At 43.9% G+C, this 13,259-nt stretch overlaps 1 protein-coding gene across 2 annotated transcripts in view; it reads left to right on the top strand.

Moving 5' to 3' along the window:
* Nucleotides 1-13,259, top strand: part of WDTC1 (WD and tetratricopeptide repeats 1) — a 65,408-nt gene that overhangs the window by 35,250 nt on the left and 16,899 nt on the right. For both annotated transcript variants that reach the window (XM_032390390.1, XM_032390397.1), the window contains exons 4-6: nt 9,529-9,575; nt 9,978-10,089; nt 12,789-12,976. In XM_032390390.1, coding sequence (XP_032246281.1) covers nt 9,529-9,575; nt 9,978-10,089; nt 12,789-12,976 — 347 coding nt within the window. The remainder of the gene's footprint in view (nt 1-9,528; nt 9,576-9,977; nt 10,090-12,788; nt 12,977-13,259) is intronic.

Genomic DNA, 13,259 nt, shown 5'->3' with positions numbered 1-13,259 from the left:
TTATTTATTTGACAGAGAGAGACACAGCGAGAGAGGGAACACAAGCAGGGGGAGTGGGAGAGGGAGAAGCAGGCTTCCCGCCGAGCAGGGAGCCCGATGCGGGGCTCGATCCCAGGACCCTGGGATCATGACCTGAGCCGAAGGCAGACGCTTAACGACTGAGCCACCCAGGCGCCCCTAGTTTGGGGAATCTTATGTGACTACTCATACACCTAGGAAGAGGCCAAGCCAGAGTTGAACCCCGACAACTCTTTTTACTTTACAATTCTGATTGTCACTAACCAGCCTCAGCTTGTTGTATAAAATAAATTTGGACAAAAGGCTCTCTAGTCCCTTTGGTTATACCAGGATACACACTGATTTGTAGACTTCCTAACTCTTTGCTTCCCCCCCCCCTTTTTTTAATTCCCTTATACAATGGTTCCTATTTTTTTTCCTCTAGAAATGAATGACTAGAATGACTTTTATTATTTTTCCCTTATGGATCCCACATTTCGATAGATTGCTGTCTACTACTTGTACTTTTTTATTTATTTTCAAAGATTTTATTTATTTATTTGAGAGAGAGAGAGAGAGGTGAGAGGATGCACACACAAATGGGGGAAGAGGGAGAGGGACAAGCAGACTCCATGCTGAGTGTGGAGCCTGACACGGGACTCAATATCATGACCCTGAAATCATGACCTGAGCCAAAATCAAGAGTCAAGACACTTAATTGACTGAGCCACCCAGGCGCCCTACTAACTTGTATTTATTAATAATGTTTCCCACTTTATTTTATTTTTAAAGATTTTATTTATTTATTTGACAGAGAGAGAGACAGTGAGAGAGGGGACACAAGCAGGGGGAGAGGGAGAAGCAGGCTTCCCGCCGAGCAGGGAGCCCAATGCGGGGCTCAATCCCAGGACGCTGGGATCATGACCTGAGCCGAAGGCAGATGCTTAACCGACTGAACCGCCTAGGCGCCCCATAGTGTTTCCTGTTTTAATACACTTTCCACACCATTACTGCTCATCAGGCTCCTGAGTAGCACAGGCGATATACTTAGCATTACAACCCAGATTTTATAAGGGTCCCTGGGTGGCTCAGTCAGTTGAGTGTCCGACTCTTGGTTTCAGCTCAGGTCATGATCTCAGGGTCATGAGATTGAGCCCCACGCCTGACTGTGCGCTCAACAGGGAGTCCGCTTGAGATTTTCTCTCTCTCCCTCTGCCCTTTCCCCCTCCACACACTCTTCTCTCTCTTTCTCAATAAATAAATAAATCTTAAAAAAAAAACACACACAGATTTTATATATTTCCAGTCAAATGCCAAAAAACAAAACAACAAAAAAATAACATTAGGTCTAGTCTCGGCTGACCAGCCACCTGTAAATGTTCTTTTCCCACTAGAATTTTAAAATACATCAACTCAGGACGCCTGGGTGGCTCAGTCGGTTAGGTGTCTGCCTTCAGCTCAGGTCATGATCCCATGACCCTGGGATTGAGTCCTGTGTCGGGCTCCTCGCTCAGCGGGGAGCCTGCTTCTCCCTCTGCCTGCCACTCCCCCCTGCTTGTGCTGTCTCTCTCTCTGTCAAATAAATAGAATCTTTTTAAAAAATGCATCAACTCACCAAATTTGCAGCTAACTTATATGTACAACACTAAGGTAGAGGTGGGTATGGTTTAACCTTTGGAGGAATATTCCATAGCCATTTGAAGTTTATGAGGAGATTATAATAACATAGGCAAAGGCTAATGTTACATGTTTGGAGAAGAGGAGGAGAAAACAAAACGTCATCAGTTCTGTGAGGACAGGAGATGTGTCTGTTTGACTCAGTCATGTCTCTCTGAGCCCAGTATAATACTGGCAGGCACATAGCATTTAAGTTTTAGGCGATACAGCTCAGAATTTAAAAAGGCGGTCTGACATCATGGTTAACAGCCAAGCTCTGGAATCTGTCAGACGTGGGTTCATAATCTGGCTATACTATTTACACAATGTGGGGCTACACTACTAACACAATTTCCTCATCTGAAAAATCCAAATAGTAATGATGTTTCCATCATAAGACAATTGTAAAGATTAACTAAAAGCATATACATGGGGCATCTGTGTGTCTCAGTTAAGCTTCTGCCTTTGGCTCAGGTCATGATCCCAGGGTCCTGGAATTGAGCCCCGCATTGGGCTCTCTGCTCAGCAGGGAACCTTCTTCTGCGTCTCCCCCCCGCCCCCGCTTGTGTTCTCTCTTGCTCTCTCTCTCTCAAATAAATAAAAATCTTTAAAAAATAAATAAAAATAAAAGCATATATGGAGGTCACTGTAGTGTCCCTGGTACATGGTGAGATAGTGCTCAGTATATATCAGCTATTACTATTGCTATTATTATTATTACTTTTTTTCTCTATTGAGGTATGATTTACACAAAAATAAAGTCATAGGTCTCAAGTATTGAGTTAGATGAGTTTTGACACTTGTATAACTACTACCTGCAGCAAATTGGAAAGTACTTCCATCACCATAGAAAGTTCTCATGGTGCCCTTTCCAGTCAACCCTCCTACCTCAGAGCAACCACTTTCTGGCTTTTGTCTCCAAAGATTAGTTTTGCCTGTTCTTTACTTAATGTAAATGGAATTAGATAGTGTATTTTTGTATGTGTTTGGCTTCTCTTGCTTAGCATAATTTTTTGAGTTTCATCCATGTTGCATGTATCTATAGCCCATTCCTTTTCATTGCTGAATAGTATTTCACTGTGTGGATAGACTGCATTTTATTTATACGTTTTCTGTTGATGACCATTTGAGTTAATTCCAGTTGGAGCTTTGATTTATTTATTTTTTATTTTTTTAAGATTTTATTTTTAAGTACTCTCTATACACAACATGGGGCTCCAGCTCACAAACCGAGATCAAGAGTCACACACTCCATCGAGCCAACCAGGTGCTCCTGGAGCTTTTAAAAATAAAGCATCTATGGATATTCTTATGTCAGTCTTTGTGTGGATAAATGTTTTAATTTCTTTCAAGTGATTACCTAGGAATGGAATTTCTGGGTCATAGGGTAGATACAAGCTTAACTTTCCATGAAACTGCCGAGTGGTCTTTAAGGTGATGGTAGCAATGAGATCTCTTTTTAAATGGGCAGTAATAAGCATGACATCTGAGGTATGCAGCATAGCCAGAGAAATATTTTGGAGTTATATTGACCTGGGTTCCCAGCTGGACTCTGATGTTTATAATTTGTGTGACCCTGGGTAAGTTATTTTGTATCTCGGAGACTTGGTCTTACCTGTGGAAAGGGAGTGATAATGAGATCATATATATTAATAACTAGCATTCTACCTACTAGTGTCATATGAAGGTGGGGGCTGTAGTGCAGGCTATAAGGGGTACGTAGTCTGTAAAGAATTTAAAAGCAGTAATAAAACCCATTGAAAATCCATTTGCTTTTTATCATCATTATGCACCTAAAATTCTGAGCACTGTTAGGATAAAATACTTCTTCCTGCCTCCTCCTCCTCCCATATACCACACCACCCAGCAGATTATAGGGACTTACAACAAATAGTAATTATAATCAATATTTAACAAAGTTAAACAGGAACCAAGAGGTTGTAACTTGGAGTGTAAGTGAGATTTAAGACTTTTCTTGCAGGTTCTCTGTGCACTTTCTGTTTCCTCTAGGTCCCTGATGTGCAAAGCTCACCCTAAATAGCAGTATTTCCAAGGGTCCGGGGAGGCACACAAAGGTCTGTTCCTCTCTAGGAGCTGTCTCTAAGCAGTCCCTCTTCTCACTTCCTTAAAAGTTTGAGGTTTTATCCCTTTATTGTTTACTCACATTTTAATTCTATGTCATAGGCATATTTTCTTCCATTGTATTCCACAGTGTAATTACAGATTGTGACCATATATCTAAACCAGCCTTAGTTATCAAGGCCAAAATAACTCCTCTTAAACACTCTGTTCCTTATAAAGTAGCTTCCCAAACAGGTGTTCTAACTTACAGAGACCTTTATTAATACTTTTTGTCAATAGTTACTTTGTATTTTTGTAGAATCTGATTTGAGCTTTATCTCTATACTCCCTTCAACTTACCCACCTCTAAGCTAGGTTTTACCATGTGAAAATTAATCATAAGTATCATATTTGTCTACTCTGGCCTGTCTTCTGTACTTTAGATGGGTTACTGATTTGAGGACAAATACAATAATTCTAGAGGCATTCATCCATTTCTCAGACAGTACTTAAGAGCTCAGGCTCTCAAGTTAAAATCCTGCTTCCTGTCCTCACTGTTAGTGGTGCCACATTAGGCAGGTCCAGTGTGTGTGGGGTTTTGTTTCTTTTTACACACGATCAAGCAATTCTCCAACACCAAACGGGTGCCCTACAATTTAACTCAATTCTGACATTATCGATCTGGCGATAGATAGCATCACATTGCACAGGTTAAGGGCTTAGTCCTATAAGACGGCCCCGCCGCCCCTTGCACCACCCCCTGCAGATGCCAGTCACAAGCCCAGGTTATATCACCTGTAGTTCTGACCAACCGTCTATAGATTGGAGGTTCCAACAACCTCCTCCTGGGATTTGATTAATTTGCTAGAGTGGTTCACATTACTCAGCAACATTTTACTTACCAGATTACCCATTTATTCTAAAAGGGTATAATTCAGGAACAGCCAGATAGAAGAGATGCCTAGGACAAGGTATGTAGGAAGGGGTGCAAAGCTTCCACAGCCTCTTGGAATGTGCCACTCTCCACATGTTTACTGATGCATAGGCTCTCTGAACCCTGTTCTTTTGGGTTTCTGTGGAGGCTTCATTACATAGGCATGACTGATTAAAATATTGGCCATTGGTGATCTATTCAACCTCCAGCTCCTCTCTGACCTCTGGGGAGTAGGACCGAAAGTTCTTTTTTTGTGGGGCGCCTGGGTGGCTCAGTCGTTTAAGCGTCTGCCTTCGGCTCCGGTCATGATCCCAGGGTCCTGGGATCAAGCCCCACATCGGGCTCTCTGCTCATCAGGAAGCCTGCTTCTCCCTCTCCCACTCCCCCTGCCTGTGTGCCCTCTCTCGCGGTGTCTCTCTCTGTCAAATAAATGAATAAAATCTTAAAAAAAAAAAAAGTTCTTTTTTTTTTTTTTAAGATTTTATTTATTCATTTGAGAGAGACAGATAGTGACAGAGCATGAGCAGGGAGGAGAGGGAGAAGCAAGCCTGATGAGGGGCTCAATCCCAGGACCCTGGGATCATTACCTGAGCCGAAGGCAGACATCCAACCAACTGAGCCACCCAGGCACCCCTGGGACTGAAAGTTCTAACCCTCCAATCATATGGTTGGTTCCTCTGGCAACCAGCCCCCATCCTTAGGTGCTTTCCAAAAATCAATTTACATAAACTCAGGTGTGGTTGAAAGGGATTTGTTACAAACGTCAAGACATCTTTTTCGGGACGCCTGGGTGGCTCAGTTGGTTAAGCGACTGCCTTCGGCTCAGGTCATGATCCTGGAGTCCCGGGATCGAGTCCCGCATCAGGCTCCCTGCTCGGCAGGGAGTCTGCTTCTCCCTCTGACCCTCCTCCCTCTCATGCTCTCTGTCTCTCATTCTCTCTCTCTCAAATAAATAAATAAAAAATCTTTAAAAAAAAAAAAAAAGACATCTTTTTCTCTGTTATCACTAGGAAATCCCAAGGGCTTTAGGGGCTCAGAAATGGGGAAGAAGACCTAGTAAGTATTTCTTTTTTTTTTTTTTTTAAAGATTTAATTCATTTATTTGTCAGAGAGAGAGAGAGCACAAGCAGGGGGGGGGGCAGAGGGAAAGGGAGAAGCAGGCTTCCCACTGAGCAGGGAGCCCGACTTGGGGCTCAATCCCAGGACCCTGGGATCACGACCTGAGCTGAAGGCAGACATCCAACCAACTGAGCCACCCAGGTGTCCCCAAAGAAGTATTTCTTATTATAAATTATTATAAATTACAATATCACAGCAGGTTACCTAACCTCTCTGAGCATTGCTTTTCTTCTCTGTGAAATGAGTAATGACATCTGTTTCTAAAATAGGATAATGGATGTGGAGTCCTGAATTAGTGTCCTATTGCCGCCATAACAAGTTACCACAAACTTAGTGGCTCAAAACAACACAAATTTATTATCTCGCAATTCTGTAGATCAGAAGTCTGACCCAGGTCTCACCAGGCTAAAAGCAAGGTCTTGACAGGGCTGTGTTCCTCCTGGAGGCTGTAGGGTAGAATCCATTCCTTTGCAGTTCCCAGCTCCTAGAGGCTGCTGCATTTCTTGACCCATAAGCCCCTTCTCCATCTTCAAAGCCAGCAAGAACAAGACAAATCCCTTTCCCACCTACATCTCTCTAGTTCTGCAGCCAGGAAAGGTTCTCTGATTTTGAGGACTCATGTGATCGTATTGGGACCCCCTGGATAATCTAGAATACAATCCCCATTTCAGAGACCTTAACTTTAATCACATCTGCAAAGTCCCCTTGCCACCAAACATTACATATTCATAGGTTCCAGAGCATCAGGACACAGACACTGGGGGCCATTTTTCTGCCTACCACAAGTACTTAGCACTGTGCCTTGCTCTTTGTAAGCCCTCAGTAAGTGGCGATCACTTAAGGCCTTTGGTACTCTGGGAGATTGCAAGCTATAGATGTGATCCCAGGCACAGTAATTTACATCCTGGTGGGAAAATGAAACCGCTGAGGACAGAAATTATTCTGACCCAAAAAGAGTGACCAGAGCCATGTGTGGGGGTTTCAGCCAAGTGCCATGGGAATGTGAGAGAGGCTCAGGTCAGCAAGTGATCTGACAAGTCTGAACAGAGTGAATGCACGTAAGTGCAGAACCCGGAAAAAGGTGTGGTTCAATCCAGATGAGAATCTTTATAGGACAAAGGGTAAGAGGGAAGGAGAAGGCAGAAGAAAAGCATTTCTAACCAGATAGTTGGGGGCGCGCCTGGGTGGCTCAGACGGTTAAGCCTCTGCCTTTGACTCAGGTCATGATCTCAGGGTCCTGGGATCGAGCCCCACATTGGACTCCCTGCTCAGCAGGGAGTCTGCTTCTCTCTCAACCTCAGCCTCTGCTCTTCCCCCTACTTGTGTGCACGCTCGCTCTCTTTCTCCCTCCCTCAAATAAATAAAATCTTAAAAAATAAAATAACCTGGGGCACCTGGGTGGCTCAGTTGTTAAAGCATCTGCCTTCGGCTCAGGTCATGATCCCAGGGTCCTGGGATCGAGCCCCACATCAGGCTCCCTGCTCAGTGGGGAGCCTGCTTCTCCCTCTCCCTCTGCCTGCCGCTCTGCCTACTTGTGCTCTCTCTCTTTGTATCAAATAAATAAATAGAATCTTAAAAAAAAAAATCTTAAAAAAAAATAAAATAAAATAAAATAACCTAACCAGATAATTGTTCATATCTCTCGATCCTTCCTGTTGGTCCCACTGGATTCATTTGTTCATTCAGGCAACAGATACGTGCCAGGTTCTGTATCTGGCCTTGGGGATACAATGAATATAAGACACAAAGCCTACTTTCTCAGGGCTACGTCTAGTGAAGCAGACAATCATGTCAACATAGAGCCAGAATCCAGTGTGACAGGAGGAGCCCACAAGGAAGGGTATGCCTCCTTCCCAAATTTACAGGACAGGAAAGGCATCTTGAAGGAAGTACCCATAAACTGGGACCTGAGTTTGAGCTATCAAGTTAGCATGCTTTGGGCCACAAGTAACAGCCCAAGTCAAATGACCTTAAACAATAATGAACTGACTGTCTCACTTAACTGGAAGTCCAGAAGTAGAGTAGGCATCAGTATTGGTTACTCTGATCACTTTTGCTCCATTTTTTTTTTTTTTAACATATAATGTATTATTTGTTTCAGAGGTACAGGTCTGTGATTCAACAGTCTTACACAATTCACAGCGCTCACCATAGCACATACCCTCCCCAATGTCTATCACCCAGCCACCCCATCCCTCCCACCCCCCACCACTCCAGCAACCCTCAGTTTGTTTCCTGAGATTAAGAATTCCTCATATCAGTGAGGTCGTATGATACATGTCTTTCTCTGATTGACTTATTTCGCTCAGCATAATACCCTCCAGTTCCATCCACACTCCTGCTCCATTTTTGTATTTCCCTTTGGCTCGGCTGCCCTCTATGTGTTGACTTCACTCTCAGGCTGGCTTCCCTTGTGTGGCAATTCCAGGTGTCACATCCATACACCCAGCATCCAAAAGAAGAAAGGCATCTCTCTCATAGACTGTCTCCTGAGAATGAGGAAATTCCTTTTCCAGAAGCCTCCTAGCAGCTGTGCCCTTGGCATCTGATTGGGGTCACAGGCTTACTTCTGAGCCAATCCCTGTGCCCAAGTGAATGCCATGTCCAATTTGGTTAAGGAAGGCCTAAGTTCCTAAACCTATCAGTTTGGCAAGGACAGTGGATTTATACTTGCTGAAACACATGGTCTAATTTGGAACAGGGAGATAGGTAAATGAAAATCTAGGTACCATTAGGAATGAAGGAGGGTGGGAGAACAGAAAACAGTATATAGGAATGCCTAGTGACTTGTTCCTTCCTTCTCCGATGTGGGACTCACTTCTGCCACTTTATACCTTCTGCCTTCCATGGGTTCTGTTTCCTCATGGCTCTGGCTTTACCATGATTTCTCTCTCTGCATGCTTTCACCTTCAGCGTCTGTTGGTAACTGCCTCACTCTCTCCATGTTTCTCAGTTCAGACCCCCAAGCTCAAGACTCTGTCCCAGTTAGCCTTACTATACCAGCCTCCACCTACTTGAAGTAAGCTCCAGAAGATGAGGGACTTTGTTTTATATACTGCTGTATCCCCAGTGTCTAAACAGTACCTCATATGCAGTGGGTGCTGGACAAATTAAATATATGCCAAATGGATGAAAGATCAGCCTTCTAGTTAATTGGCTGTCTTTGAATCAGATACTCCTCTGGGCAAATTTTCTGTGGCTGAGGGGATGTCCCAGGAAGGGGACACGTCCCTTTTAGTGGTAGGAGCAGAAATTTGTTTGGATCTCATTTCTACTGCTTACTTTGATCTGAACTTCAGTTTACTTTCCTGCAAAATAGGATCAATGAAACCTGCCCTTTAAAAGGCTCAGGTGGGGGTTCCTGGGTGGCTTAGTCAGCTAAGCGTCTGCCTTTGGCTCAGGTTGTGATCTCAGGATCCTGGGATCAAGCCCCTCGTCGGGCTCCCTGCTCAGCAAGGAGCCTGCTTCTCCCCCTCCCTCTGCCGCTCCCCCTGCTTGTGCTCTCTCACTGTCTCTCTCTCTCAAATAAATAAATAAAATCTTTTAAAGGTGTTGAGTATTAAGTGAGATCATGATTATGAAAATATTTTATATATTATAAGATACTAGGCAGTGTAATTCAATTCTGGTCACTCACATGCACCAGGAAAACACTAATGATGGAAAGGCCAGTTTACCTGTTTAGTTCTACTTCTTGGTGTTGAGTCCCCACAGGAGAACCTCTAACTGGCTCTCTTGTCCCTTTCCATTTGCTCCCCCAGGGTCACTCAGGATGTGTCAACTGTCTGGAGTGGAACGAGAAAGGAGAGTGAGTATGAGCTAGAGCACCTGAGAAGGTGCTGGAGATGGGAGTGGGAAGCTGGGAGAGGGGACTTTCCTCCTTCTTAGTAGATCTAAGGAAAAGAAACTGCTGCTCTTTTCTGTGTACTTAAGTTTAGTCCATCATTATCAACACACAGTTGAACAGTGACTTGGGTGACCACCCAAACCCTGTTTTTTTGATAATCTAATGCATTTAAGGAATAATGAGAAATCCTTAGGATAAAAAAGAAGAGATTCAACTAAGGTTTATAAGATAACGTTGAATTCTGTGATATCTCCTGTTTGTCACACTCTGTGTGGCTTCATTCCCTATGAACAGGGGACGTGGGGGAGGGGAGCGTGGCCTGGGAACTCGAGGAGAGGTCAGAACCCTTCATTCTGCTTGCAGTTTGCTGGCCTCTGGTTCCGATGACCAGCACACAATTGTGTGGGACCCTCTGCACCACAAGAAGCTGCTCTCCATGCACACAGGACACACGGCAAATATCTTCTCTGTCAAGGTGAGCAGGATAAGGCCCAGAGCAAGTAAAAGGCATGACTGGGCTGTGCACATGGTTGTGTTTGCCCATTTGTGTCCCACATACCCCCTGGGGTCACAGACACCTTTGTGATCTGAGCATCTGACTGTGATTCCTGAAACCCCATCTCTTTTCCATGTTCTGCTTCCTCACTTAGGGCCGCAAGGCCAGCTCTAGGTGAATTTATATTTATTTGAGTGGTGATGGTGGGTGGTATGGTTCCAAGCATGAACTTAAATAGCAGGAAGACCTATGTTTGACCCCCTTATCTGCCTCTTAGAAGCTCTGTGACCTAGGCAAGTCACCTGACCTCTTTGAGCCCCTTTATTCATCTGTAAATATGAAGTGGCTTAGGAAAACCCCCTGGATTCATGAGTAAATGAGTAAATAACCCTTTAATTTTAAAAGGGAAGCAGCAAATCATAGGCTTAATACTATAGTCAATGAGATGATTGTAAAAAGGCACCTGGCACAAGTGCTTTTAGCTGTTCTTCGTTCAAGCTACTGATTTGTTGGTGGAAGTGAGCCGAACAGAAGTGGGAACAGACTTACAAGTGTCTTCAGACCTCTGAAGCCCTGTAAGTGGAAATGACATGAAACTTCTGCCTTTTGGTCCCAGAGAACAGACGTGCGGTTGGTTGGTGGCTCTTTAAGTCCACAGGAGCAAATGTGGGCCTGATGAAGGAGCAAAGGGTCAAATGCTTAGAGCAATTTGGAAAAGATAGAATGGGCCCTTTGAGAATGTAGTAAATGTCCAAGAACTGAGGTACTCTCCACACCGGGAACTTTATCTGTCAGGTTTAAGGTTGGAGGAAATGACTTTTAAGGACCTTTCCAGCCCTGAAATTCTATAATGGATGTATGTGAGAGAGGCTGTCCTTTGGAAAGCCTCACTAAGCTAAGAAATACTTTCCTAATTAATATCAAGAAGAATCACAAGACACATGAAGAAGAAGGTAGATTTGAGAGCTGAGAACCTACTTATTTCCCTAAACTCTGCCTCCTTCCCGAGCTCTGATTTTCACCTCCTGTTCCAGGGACCAATCCTAGATGATTTTCTGTAATTTTAGAGACAGAACAATGCTGATTCACCTCTTGCATGGCAAACAGACTGTTTTCTGTCCCCTGAAAGTGTCAGGTTCAATTTGAATCCATGGGGTGGGATCTGGGAAAGGGACCTATGCCATCAGTTTAGCATCATAGAGCACAAAATGTTGAGTTCAGAAACCGGAATTTGACAATGGTCTTGATACTCACTAATAGTAAAATTTGGGGCAACGTACTTTCATTCACAGACCCTCAGCCTCCTGTGAAAGTGTAGAAAAGGATTCTCTCTTCAGGTAGTAACGCTACACTACACATATTTTTACTTAACCCACAAGCTCCCCCTGGTGGCAACTACAGTGTATGATGAGTGAGGCACTAGTCCTCAAGAGCTCACCTACTCATTTCTGTTGTGCATGAAGTACGTGCTGTCTCCAGACAGGATTAAAGACTACTGGTTGCCCCTAAAAATAATTAAATTCCATCTGTTTCATCTAGTCTTTGTCCTGGTGAGCCATTAGATAGTGGTGTGTGGAAAGAGTGAATTGTTGCTCTTTTCATGTAGTAGGACTTGAGCTCTTTAAATGCAGAATAATGCCTCAACCCCAGCACCCGTTCAGCCTTGTTATGGGTTGAGAGAAGCTTTTCAATTAAGAAAGAAGATAATTAAAATTTTTGAATTCAAGAATGAAGAGAAAGAGTCAACTAACACCATACCCAAATATTTCTTCCTCAAAACGAGGTGATAGAACTGCACACTTTTTAAAAATTACTGTTCAAAGCTGTATTTATGGCTATTCTTACCACATGTCATTTGGAATATTCTATTCTCAACTTCATCTGAATGCTCTGGTTCTCATTCTTTATAATAGCTACATGGAGATGTTTCCTCCTGATGCTCAATCCTTCCCAAGGGTCCAACATTTGAGCCATTTCCAGTATTTGTCATTATGAGGAGTGCTGCTCTGAGCATTTCTGCACAGGTCCCTTTTTTCTAATAGAATTATTTCTCAGGAGTGGAAGTTTAGGGTTAAAAGATAGAAACATCTTTTATTTTGTTACCTATTGCCAGATTGTTCTCCAGAAATATTTGAACCAACTTAAAATACTACTTCCTTCTTAAAACACTGGAATCCTTTTCACTTTAAGGCTAATTTATTATGTAATCCTCAGGTTATCAAATAGTCCTCATGAGGCAATATGCACATGGGAATCAGACATACTTGAGTTAACTCAATGTTAGTGCTAAACCTCAATTTTAAGTGGGTTATTTTAAATATCAATAAGATAAGGTATCTGCCCAGGTGTCTAGCACATGGTAAATGCTTAGTAAATGGTAACAGCTGTGATTATCATCCACTCAGCTCTTACCTGGGGAAGAATCAGAGGGAAAGGGTTCCTTAGTCCAGTTTGGCCTAAATCAGGACTATTCCAGCAAAGTAAAGGTGTATGTCCCAATTTTGACCTATAGGCCTATGGGCTGATGCTTGAGAGCCAGGTGCCTTAGTGGACTGTCTTGGGCTCATTTACTTACCTGAAATGAAGGAAAGAGGGTGCTAACATCCAGGCTAGTCTTCTTTCCTGGCCAATCCTATCCCCACTGCCTGCCAATCTCTTCTTCAATCTCTCTGGAGCAGTTCCTGCCTCATGCTGGGGACCGCATCTTGATCACGGGGGCAGCTGACTCCAAAGTGCATGTCCACGACCTGACAGTAAAGGAAACAATCCACATGTTTGGAGACCACACAAACCGGGTAAAACGCATCGCCACAGCGCCCATGTGGCCCAACACATTCTGGAGTGCTGCTGAGGATGGGCTTATCCGGTAAGGGCCTGAGGCATGGAGTGGGGCCTGCATCTCCCCTGCTCCCACTGCATGTTGGCTCCCCGCATCCCATCTGCCCCTACTGCTTCCTTCCACAGGCCTGGTTCCTTCCCTTCAGCAGAGTTGCCTTATTTGTCTGCCCAGGGCACTTGTCTGTGAACATACAATGGGAACATTTGCTTGTCCTGCTCTCCTCTTCCCCACTTTTTACCCTCTCCTCTACTACATCCAGGCCTGCCGGCCTGCTGTCACCAACACAGAGGCAGCCTCCTCTGGGCTTTCA

The sequence above is a fragment of the Phoca vitulina genome, unplaced genomic scaffold (assembly GCF_004348235.1).
Source record: "Phoca vitulina isolate PV1807 unplaced genomic scaffold, GSC_HSeal_1.0 scaffold2, whole genome shotgun sequence".
Taxonomy (NCBI): Eukaryota; Metazoa; Chordata; class Mammalia; order Carnivora; family Phocidae; genus Phoca; species Phoca vitulina.
This window is presented reverse-complemented; position numbering and strand designations above follow the sequence as displayed.